Source organism: Lissotriton helveticus, chromosome 3_1 (assembly GCF_964261635.1).
Source record: "Lissotriton helveticus chromosome 3_1, aLisHel1.1, whole genome shotgun sequence".
Lineage (NCBI taxonomy): Eukaryota > Metazoa > Chordata > Amphibia > Caudata > Salamandridae > Lissotriton > Lissotriton helveticus.
This window is the reverse complement of record NC_136061.1, coordinates 807,949,981-807,962,224: the sequence shown is the minus strand read 5'-3', so window position 1 is coordinate 807,962,224 and position 12,244 is coordinate 807,949,981. Positions and strand designations below refer to the sequence as shown.

The 12,244-nt window shown below is 43.4% G+C and overlaps 1 protein-coding gene across 2 annotated transcripts in view; it reads right to left on the bottom strand.

Moving 5' to 3' along the window:
* The window catches only part of TSG101 (tumor susceptibility 101), a 268,789-nt gene that overhangs the window by 191,212 nt on the left and 65,333 nt on the right, over positions 1-12,244 (bottom strand). For both annotated transcript variants that reach the window (XM_078681066.1, XM_078681067.1), the window contains exon 5: positions 10,891-11,011. In XM_078681066.1, the coding sequence (XP_078537192.1) occupies positions 10,891-11,011 (121 nt within the window). The remainder of the gene's footprint in view (positions 1-10,890; positions 11,012-12,244) is intronic.

The window sequence follows — 12,244 nt, the reverse complement described above, 5'->3', positions numbered from 1 at the left end:
TGCTATCGCCAGCCGAGACCTAAAAAAACGCCCCGAACTAGATGAGACCGAGCAAAAATCTTGTTTTGAATATGACTCTGTATTGTACCGTGTGCTTTAAAATGGGCTGGGGGGCTTTACAATGGGCTGGTTCTGGTTACTTTATTATCGTGCATTGCACACTGCTCTCTTGAGTGAGCCAAAAAGACTTTCCTGATCTACGTGGCACCTCATATTGTTGTATTATTTTGTTTGCTTTCACTTTGTGTCATCATTCAAAGTTCCTCCTTTGCACTCAATATTTTATACTGTATTGTCTTCTTCTACAATGAGTCGGTCCGGGAGCCGGTAAACTTTGTTTTGCACTTAGTCCTTTTGAGTGTACTAAGTGTTTTAAATTGGGTTGGTTCTGGCCTTGGAAGACAAATTATATACTCCAGGTTTATTCCATTATTGCGCTTGGTCATTGTTCTTCTGATTGAGCTATAAAGTCTGCGGTATCTGTGGCCATACTTGCCATTAGTAGACACTTCAAATGGCGTACCAGAGTTTCTGGTCGGCGGAGTGAGCAGAGTGGCACACAAGACCACATTTACACCTTGACGAATGTGCGACTACATGGTAATATTCCTACTTACTCCATGGGTTTGGACTACCAGCAATGAAACTCTGGTACGCCATTTGAAGTGTGTCTACTAAGGGCAAGTATGGCCACAGATACCCTGCCTAATATACAGTGATTAACTAGGAGGGAATGTTACGAAGTTTAAAGGATCTGTAACCTGAGGAAGGCTTTTGACACTGTTGGGCAATGTTAGAGGCTGAAACATGCCGGTACGAGCCGACAGTTTAATGGATTTGTAGGTTCTCACATGTATCCTTTTAGAATGAGTTTTTAATCCTGTCAAGAGGGACCCATATTAAACAGATAGGCGGATATCCACTTGGTCAGTTTTAATTTGATTTGACCTCTGCACTTGGGATCCTTAGTTTTGGAATGATTTTGTTTCATAATCCTTTTGAGAAAATAACGCTCCACCCTGAACGTTAAACTGTGTCAGGGTGTGACAGCGGCCCTATGATGAAGCTTGGCACTATATAGTGGGTGAGAGCAATTCTAAAAACCCATAGGGTTTTCCCAAACTGACTCGAGGGTTCTGGATCAGTTTGGGTAGTCATGGCCAGGGACTAAAGTGAGAAAAACAAGGGTCCTAGACCTCTAATTGAGAAATGCACAAGTCAATACTTAGTTCTTTGATCAGGTAATTTTAGAGCATATAATCAATCACCAGCTCATAGTAATAAATCCCATACAAAAAAAACCAAAAGCAAGGAGCAACAGACTGAATTATTATAAGCAATTTTAATTCATTGCTTTATCCAATCATTTCTTATGCAAAAAGGCAAAATATCCACTCATTATTGCCAATGGATCACAATGATACAATAAATATATTCATAATTATGTGTGCTCCCCAAAAAAGGGAACGTGCATAGATAGAGGTGATAGCGAATGATATATGTGTTTAAGAGAAAGAGAGGAATCAGAATATAGTGACACAAAATATAATTACAGTAGTTTGAAGACAATAAACAGACTGGTTATAAATCACCGTCCATAAAGTACACCCGGCCTAGATATAACTCATATATAAAATTTATAAGTACACCAATCGGATATAAATTCCACAATAGGCACGTCAGTTGGAAATAAGTCAAGGTCCAGGGTGAGATCAAGGGGTGAGCGTCGACGTTTCGACTCGTCTTGTGGCCCAACGGGTAATTAACACCTCGGCCTTGCGAGTCTTCATCAGGACTAAAAGAAAAAGAGGGGCAATTTCACCAAAGCTGGATAATCTTGGTATCTCCGCATGGGAGAAGCCATGCGGACTCTCTCACACTGGGAAGAATATACAATTTCTCCTTCAAAGGTCAAGGTATCTCATGGGTCCAAGTGGTGAATCTACCGGATAGTCGGTGTCTGAAAACGTTCCACACGGGATACACAAATTAATGAGAACCTGTAGTGGTAGGGCACAGTGGAGAAGTGTGGCTCACTGGTTAGAGGAGGCAGACCTGGAAGCAGAGGTCAGCCCGGGATCAGGGTTCAATTCCCGGCTCGGCGGGGTCTTGAGTCCTAAAATGTCCATGGACTCGACAATTCTCGCTCCGGTGCCTACTCGATTCACGGGTTCACACTCTGCGACTCTGGGCAATAGCTTGCTTAATCTCCACAACGGCCCCTCGCGGCGGGATGCCTGGCTTTCACCTTGCGGATACCCTGCCGGGGTTATCTCACAGGGGAATACAAGGACGGGTTCCCTAAGCAAGCGCTTAGAAACCGCTTGGTGATTTGCGCTATATAAATTCCTGTACATTTACATTTACTTCGGCATATCTTAGCGGAAGTGGTTCAGGCGTTCAAAGGCTTATCATCATGTCGCTGCAACTCAGTTCAATAAAGAAATTCTTAGGTTGCTTTCCTTGAACACGTAGTCAATGCCCACATCACGTTGTCGGCATCAATGAAACGGACGGTTACCGCGGAAGTACCTTTTTACCCGCCGTCTCAGTACTCAGCAGGATCCCTGTGAACGTGTCAGATTGTGCCTATGGCCAGGACCTAAGCTGGTTAGTTTTTTTATGTGTTTCTTTGTCTTTCACTCTGTTTAGGCTCTCCTCTGGTGTATGTTTAGTTTGATTTAATTTTATGTTTGTGTCCTTCTCGTTGTGTGAGTAATATAGATCTCTTGGGAGAGCGACAGCAGGTGTAATCTCTTGTCCCTACGGGTTTTGAGTATAATAGTAAGTCTATAGGTGCAGGTTTTGGTGCCATGCATAAATAGATTGGTGGTCTTATGCAGTCTTGGGTTACAGTTTAACTGATGTTATAATCCTGTGGCTCAAGCGTTCCCACAGTCATCTGAAGTATTAATGACGCACTTCCAGGTGGGGGGCGCATAAAGCACTCATGGAAAGGCGAGCGCGCCACCGGCGCGCCAAAGTCAAGCCCGTCTGCGCCCGGTCGCAGCCAGGGGCCACGGACTATGTCCATTTTTTTATACTATTCGTCTGCTGAATTAAAATCCTTTTAGGGTAATTGGGACCTTGACCCCGACAGTAAGAATATGATAGATAACCTGGGGATCCTGGGTTCAAGGGAGGCAGTTAACACTTACTTCATCAAACCACCCATTCAGGAGCCCCTTTGTGAGCACAGTGCAGCCCTAAAACACCCATCTAGACTGGCCTGCTTGAGACAGGAGACTTTGTCTATCTGCTATTTAAACACCCGTTCGATGGTAAAACATCAACTCGAGATCTTTTATCTCCTTGACACTAACAAGCCTGATATACTTTTTTTTATCTGAAACCTGGTTGACAGATGAGTCTAGCCGTGACATTCTGGCAGCTATCCCGACAATTATTACATCCTCCAGTCTAACAGGCCAGATAATAGAGCCGGAGGGGGGGTAGCAGCAGTGATTTTACAGAAGCATAAATTTACTTCCCTTGTCACAACTTTAATCCCACTAGTTTACTACCTTTTGTTGAAACTCGACGCTGATCATTTTATTTTGGTCTGTGCCGTATTTTACAGGCCCCCTGTCTCTATGCCCACTTTTCTGCAGTCGCTGAGTGGCGCGATTGCTGAACTGCCCATAAACCATGCCAAAGTACTGATTGTTATCATAACAAAAAAACAAATGCTCACACTCTTTGTTTGTAATACAGTTATTATATAGACCAAATAATTCATAAATCATACAAAGCAACGTCAAGTGACAAGAGCAATGAAACATATATCTATTATTCTATAACACTTGATGTAATGTTTTAGCTCTTGTAGTTGTGTCAAGCTCCCTCTGGAGTCAGAGGGAGCTTGACACAGGTTGGTGCCAGTACACACATTAAGAGTGCGCGATAGAAGTTCTTTGGAGACACGGCCCTGAGAGAAGCTCGAAAGGGGGAGAGGAGCCCGGTGTTCTTTCGTAGAACAGGTCTTTGTTATCCGCCAAGGTGCGGGATCAGTCATTAAAACAGGCTACACAAGAGGCTTATTAAAATAGCGGTCACGCTTTCATCCTCCCCCTCCAGCGGCGCCGGTTGGTGCACACGGAGAAACAAAGGTGCATTGCCAGAGGCCCACTAAAATAGTGCGCCCCCAGTAAGACACATAAAAATAACCCCAGCCTGATCAGAAACATACAGACAAATAACAAAGCCCTGATGAGGGTTTGGGGACTGGTTACCCGAACCTGAAACGCGTCGGCACAACTACAAGAGCTAAAACATTACATCAAGTGTTATAGAATAATAGACATATGTTTCATTGCTCTTGTCACTTGACGTTGCTTTGTATGATTTATGAATAAGAATTGATTTGAATATTGAAAAACGGAAATTTCAATGTTTATTGTTACTTGGATGTTTTTTGCTTTATTTGTAATTTTTGTAATGTTTGCCTTGTCCAATATGTAATAGCTTTATATGTGTAAATAAGTGATGTATGTAGTCTATGTATATGTATTTCCCTCTTTTTTTGCCAAAAAGTAAATTTCAAAAAAAGTTTTGCTACAAAAAACATAAGTGAAAGGTATAAATAAAAGTACCAGACCAGATTTAATTAACCTTTTTATTTGGTCTATATAATAACTGTATTACAAACAAAGAGAGTGTGGGCATTTGTTTTTTGTTATGATAATTATAACGGTCCAGCCCGCTCTCAGTCCCGACTAAGGACCTAACTCCTTCGTGCAAAAAGTACTGATTGTTGGCGATTTTAATTACTGGCCTAACAATGCGCGGGAATGCCATCATTCAGCCAAATTTACTGATCTACTGACAGGGCATGAACTATGTCCAGCACTTCAAAGGCCCCCCCATATTAAGGGGCACATCCTAGACCAGGTGTGGTCTGCCAATCTAGAGATAGCTGATCTGTGAATTTCTCTCTGTTCATGGTCGGACCATCACTTTATTACCTTCTCCCTTCCTAATATTTCTATCCCCAAAGTCTCCTCCTCAGGCCCTTTCATGGCCAGGAACTGGAGTCGAGTTGATACTAAAGAATTTATTACCTTATTAGTAGCATCTAAACCGTTGGATTTGACGTTATCTCCTCATACCCAGGCAGAGAATATTAATGCCTGGCTGGAATCTGCCCGAGATATCATTGCCCCTTTGAAGACCATCAAGAATAAGAGACCCCATGATGCACAATGATGGTTTTCTGACAATCTGAAGGCAATGAAATTGGCCTCGCGGAAAACCGAACGGAAATGGCGACAGGATTATTGCCCTCATAAAAAGATCATCTTTATGACAGCACTTAAAGATTACAAAAGCGCCATTCTGAGGACTAAATCTGAATATTTTTCATCTAAAGTCCTTGAGTCTACTAATAAGGCCAAGGACATCTTTACGATTGTAGATGAACTTGTCAAGCCTGATCGTGTTGTAGTAAAGACTACTCTGTATCAATTCTTATGTGACTCCCTTAGTACTTAAAAAATTGTAAACATTAAATCCAGTATCCCTCAGTCCTCGGCACCTTCAGATCCTCATGGCTCATATTCCAACTCTTGCCACCTGGATGAATTTCCTCTCATTACCCACGAGGTTTTTTTTCTCCTTACTTAAGAAGGTGTCCTCTGGCTCCCCTACAGACAGTTGCCCCCCTCAAATTCTTCGGGAAGTCTTTCTTCAATGTCCGAAGCCCCGATGTCACTTCTTAATAATTCCCTCATCAAGGGCATTGTCCCTAATCTGTTCAAGAGTGCAGAAGTTGCACCTAATTTGAAGAAACCGGGTGCTGACCCGTCAATACCCAGCACCTTTCGCCCAATTTCATTGTTGCCCTTCTTGGGGAAAATCTTGGAAGCCCATGTGGCCAACTGTCTTAGTACTTTTGTCGAGCAGTCACATTATTTGGATCCTCACCAGGCTGGTTTTAGACCTGAACACTCCACGGAGTCTGGTATTTTAGCAGTCCTGGATGAATTACGCAGGGGGGCTGACCACAGCTCTATGCAAGCTCTGGTACTCCTGGACCTTTCGGCGGCCTTCGACATGGTCGACCACCGTTTGCTGGTCGACCGTGTCGTGAGCGCGGGGATCCAGGGCCTCCCACTGAAATGGGTTTCCTCCTTCCTCGGTGATCGTTTTCAAGCAGTTCGTCTAGCTGGTTTTCTCGCAGAGAAAAGGAAGTTGACGTGCGGCGTTCCTCAGGGCTCATCGCTCTCTCCCCTCCTTTTTAATTTGTACATTTGTCCTTTAATTTTGGCCCTTCAAAAAAGAGAGGTAGTTAAATTTAATTACGCTGACGACCTCCAGTTGGTGTTCAACGTTGACGCCTCCCTTTCATCTAGGGAAAGCTTCCAGTCCACCATGCTATTTATTAGCAATTGGATGAATGCGAACTATCTGAAGCTAAACCCCGATAAAACTTTTGGCCGCAGTCACTGGGCTGCCCTCCATCTCCTGTCAGCTCGGTCAAGAGTTTGGGAATTGTGATTTACAAAATAAGCAGATATTTAAACACAGAGGCTAGGATTTTAGTCACACTGGCTCTGGTTATGTCGCGTATTGATTATGCTAACTCTTTATATACCGGCATTCCAGCTTACCAATTACGGCGGCTTCAACTAGTGCAGAACCAAGCCGCCAGGCTTGTCTGTGGCCAACCGAAATCTTATCATGTAAAAACTCTGTTGAAAAAGCTACATTGGCTTCCAGCCACCCAACGCTGCCTTTTTAAACTCGGCTGCACAATTTATAAAGCCCTCTCTGACCGCGGCCCGGCTTTCATCTCTTCTAAAGTACGGCACTATGTTCCGTCCCGTGACTTACGGTCAGCAAACATGAATCTGCTGGGAACGAAAACCGGCCCTGGGAAAGTGCTCGGCCGGCCGCCGGGGTCGGTTATCAGCCGATTTTGTTACAGGGCCGATTTTGCAGCTATGCTGCAAAAACGGCCCTGTAACAAAAACGCCCCCCAGTGGCCCAAAACTCGCTCCCACCCCTGCGGCGCACCGGGGGATTGCCCGTTGCCCGCAACGGCCAGTCCGGGCCTGATCTGCTGACTCCTTGTCCATACAAAGGCAAAAAACAAGGAGGTTTAAGATTTTCATTTCTGGCACCACAATTTTGGAACTCTCTTTCTCCTGAATTGCGACTGTCTACTTCTTACACCCAGTTTAGAAAGTCTCTTAAAACTTGTTTATTTGTCCAGGCCTATATTTGAAAGTTCATGTATTGTCACGGTAACTGATTGACTCCGCTTAGCGCCAAGAAACCGCTGGTGAAGGTGCGCTTTATAAATTATTTTAACATAACATAACATAATGGCATCAAAACTCAATTTTGTACTTCAACATATATTAAGAAGAGAATGCCGTGGTGCCAGCATAATTTTAAAAGCTTTTGGAATGAAAGGAATGAGAAAATGCTTGTTTAAAAAAAAATACAATTTCAATAACTTTATGAGCAATTTCAAGAACTATAATACCCAGAATCCATCAAGAATGACTGCTAGGTTCACTCGAAGAGTATACATTTAAAAGACTTAAACCACTGCGGTCTTCCAATAAAAAAATAAATAAGCAAAAGTCAGGTGACTGATTTAAAAGTACTGTAGGCAAAACTATGAGCCTAAAGGCTTGAGGACACAGAACCTACATTGCAGTTTGCTCTTGCTGAGGAATTTCATACCTTGAATAGTATTTTTGCACAGCAAGGTTGATTTCTACAGCACAGACAGGCTATGATTTACAAGAGGGAGACAGCACTGAGCACTAATAAAGTTCAGTTCAATGTTCTAAAGAAATTACACACTAGAAAAACGTTTTCCTAAAGTGGAAATTTGCCTCGTTTCGGATATAATCCAATTGTAGACTTTGGAATGCTTCAATGGTTTAATGAAAAGAAGCAAGAATTTCATGTGATATTTAAATACAAAAAGAATCTCTATGTATGTAAACTGTTATGATTTGAAAGTATGATTTGAATGCTAACTATTGTTTATGCAAGTGTGTTCACTACTGTGGTGGCTTTGAAAAAAATTACCATAGTTTTACCATTGGCTTTGGGTTATAAAATCTACGACAAGTTGATTTTGAATGTAAATGTCAGAAATTGAAAAGAAAAAAAACGTAAGAGAATAAAAAGGTGATCACGTTAATTAAGTTTCGTGCCCCCTACACTAAATTTAATGTGTTGTTACTTATGTAGGTAAAGATAAATCTACCTTGTTTTAGGACTTTTTGAAAGATGGTATTTTCTTGCGTTAGCCATTTGGTGCCTGCAGCCTGTCTCTGATGACATGACTGGGAGTAGTTGGCATTTGGGGTTTGAGTATTCCACCTAGACAGCTACACACATTGGGAGCTTAGGTGTGACTGACTGGGCTATCCTGACCGGATGGAAGGGAGGAGCTGAACCCAGCCTCACTTACAACTGACTAGGCTATGTGCGGTCCCCACACAAAGGACTGCTATCCTCTATAGTTAGCTGGGAACAAGGGCTGACAGGGCAGGGCATCTGTGTACTTCAAAGGCTTGTCTTTGAAGTCTCCTCCACTTCAAACGCACAATGGTACTGGACCTCAGAAACCACCACTTCATTTCACTTCTGGACCTGTGGATAGTCTGAAAGGATGGAGGGCTGCCGTGCTACCGAAAGGACTGCCAGTCTGATAGACTGCTACTCCGCTGGACCACTGCTTTGCTGTGCTGACCTGCTGCCCTCTTGCCTCAGTAAGAAGGACTGGACCTGCATCTCTTGAACCTGGAGTGTCTCCAAGGGCTAGTTGGCTGGCATCATGATCTGAAGCCCCAGGGACATAACAGGCTTCCAACCACCTTGCATCTGCACCTGGACTCCGCCATCTGGGAGTGTATCCAGTCAAGTGATGCCATCCCAGTCCTGGACCCATGGAAGTGGGCCTAAGGTGCTTACCAGTGGAACTGATGCATCTTCTCTGCTGAGCGGCGCATCCTTGAGCCGAACCAATACCTCTCCTACGCTGAGGGGTGCATCCCCGAGTCAAACCGAAGCATCTCCTCGGCTGAGCAGTGCGTCCTCTAGCAGGACCGACATCACCGCTGCTGCGGGGATTGGCCACCGTGCAGGAGGTCCAAATCACCCTCACATCTTCAGTACTGACGCATCGCCGAAGGCGCGGCGCATTTCCAACCCAGGTCCTTGCATCCCTGATTGACGACAACGACGTTGACCTCCGCACCGCAGCCTCACTGCTCCTCAGAACCGATGCATCGCCAGCTGCGCATTACATCCTTGATGAACAAGCTTTGCATCGCAAGCCCTATCAACGGGATCCTTTAAGTCGACGCAATAGGACCTTGCACCGCAGCCTCACCGTAACTCAGAACTGACGCAGCCCTTAAGCTGCGCAACGCTTCTTCGCCTCTGGGCCATGCAACGCTCCGCAATCAGGATTTAAGGTACTTTGTTCATAGGGTCTAACCTGATCCCTTTAGTCATTCCACGCTCCATCGTGGTCGACCTGAACTTTTGATTTTGTCCTGGTCCGATAATAATAATAATCCACATTTGTAAAGCGCGAACAATCACCCGTAAGGGTCTCTATGCGCTGGGGGTCGTCGGGAAGATTAAGCAAGCTATTGCCCAGAGTCACATGGTGCTGGGCTAATCTGCCGCCGGCCCCGGGGATAGAACCGTGATCCCCAGATTCCGGAGTCAGTCGTCCTGGCCGCAGTGCCACACCTCTTCTGGATACGACCAGATATCCCTTGTTGACACTTTGTGCTTTTTGGCGCTGTTTTACCTTAAAACTTTTCAAAATCAACATGTCTGGCACAACTTATTGGAGTTTTGTTTTATTTATTAAACTTTACTTTATATATTTCAGGGGAGGACCTGGCCTAGCAGTTCTGGCTGTACTGTTCCCATGGGGAGCAAGGTTAGGACTGATTTGCATATGTCTGGGTTTAAACTGGAATGGAATGGGGAGCAAAGAATGACGGATTTAGGCCCAGATCTTACTACTGGGTGAATATTTGACATTTTTCAGCATTCTGTCCATCAATTGTTCTATTGGTGTGGAGTGTAGAGTTGCACCAAAAAGCTTGCTAATAAGTTCTAATGCATCTAGCACTAAAACCCTCGTACAGATATTTTCCTGCCTGTGCCCTTTGACAAAGTACACTGACATGGGATTCTTGCAACCAATACACTGACTGTAGCTAGTGATGCTGTTTGGTATGCATCTGTGATGGGCAATAAAGCCGTTTTAGCCAACCACTACGAATATTGATTGAACCAAAATGTCCCTGAAGGTAAAAAGAAGAGATGACGCCAAACTACTATAAAAAAATAAATAAAAAAAAACAAGACAGAATAAACGTTTTTCCTGTATAAGAAAAACATGAAAGGGAGGTTCCCAGAACAAAGAGGAATTTTTGAACTCTACAGGAAAAGCCCAAAAGGAACCAATAAAATCATATCAAATATTTCTTTTTATTGACGTAGAAAAATATATCAGTTCAAGTAAATACATTAATACATAATACATTTCTTTATCATAATTTGGTTTGAAAATATCATAAAAAACACATGTACGCAGCCACAGGACAAAAAAGAGCATAAAAAATATTGGCACACAATTCACTCACTCGTCCATTCAGACCAAGAATTCATACCCATACCAATACACACATTCACATTCAAACAAGAACATTCAAGAAAGGCGCTTTTCTTGAATGTTCTTGTTTGAATGTAAACGACATAATCTCATTTAATGTCTTCAAAACAGTTACGTAAACTTTGTTTGAAAGGGCAGCGTACGTTTCAGCTTTCCTTGTAAAAAACAAACACAAAAAACAAAACAAAAAAAACATGTTAACTCTCGGACCTTAGATTTTTACTTACTGTTTGGAGGTCCCGTTGCCTGGTAGGATGTCGGTGGAGCAGCAGCACGAGAAAATACTGGTGGCTCTTCACCAAAAACCACAATCATTATTTGAATCAATCCTAGCAAGTCTGACTGAGGCTAAACGGGGAAAAAACAGATATACCGGTTTGTTTTTATTAACTTAAGCTCCACTGCCTCTTCACATTAACCCCTTTAAAGCTAGTAAACAAACCTCCCCAGTGCTGCGCTGTCCATTATCCAGTGCTGAACTGGACGTCCAACGGTCGTGCGCAGCACTGGGGAGGTAGTGCCCGTGACGACCGTTGGCCGACGGCAGCACTTAAGGGGTTAATGAAGTTACCTAATCTGCTAAATGCTAGACCCCTCACCCAGGTATGGCTCAGCAGTTAACCATTCATGTCCGGCTCTTTCCAGCTCAATCTATTGAGCCGAAGCATTTGTTGGCAGAGACATCCTTTCTGCTTCAACTTATTCACATTGCTCTCCTAGAATCAAGAGCAGAGCCAACACACTGACCACCACACTGTACAACGTATCTGAACAAATACATCGCCTTACCCAGAACCACCTAGCATTCAGAAAGCAACTTAAAACGTGGATATTCGACAAGTAATTCCCCACCCCCCTCAAGCGCCTTGAGACCCTCTGGGTATGTAGTGCGCTATACAAATTCTCTGACTTGACTTGACTTGACATAAAGCTCAACATAACAGAAACTACAATCCAAATATAGACTTCATCATGAGATGGTCAAAGGCGAATATAAAATAAGAAATTAATGAGCATGGTAGCAATACAAGGTGTAAAATGCATATAAAACGGTCCATAAACAGAACAGCCATATTTACAATATTGATAATTGAGCTGTAAAACACGATACATTTAATTGCTACAGTTAATAAAAGAGAAGACTCGGGGGTAGGGGACAATTATGGTTAAACTACATATTAAGTTGCGTATATTGACACAGCAGCACTAGTTTGCTTCCCACGGGAGACCCATTATTTTGCCCTGGTTCTCCACATAGTCATCAAGTATCGGGAGAGCGCGAATATCAACGGCTTGCTGGAGTCTGTTTTTAATATCGTTAGGGCCACTTATGCTCTTTAAAGCCCAAGTTCTGACACAGCGGAAGAATCCAGCAACGCCTACTGGTCGTATAAGCTGGCCAAAAAAACATGACATGTTCTAATCTAAGGTCTCCTTTGAGGCCCCACAAGCAGGGCACAGCCATTCATCCGCTGTAAGGGTTTTAGCCTATTTTGCAGTAAACAAACGTCCCATAGCGAAAAAAACAGGTACAGGCGCCTAGCATTTTTATCTCATCCATAAAGTCTTCTCTATTATATG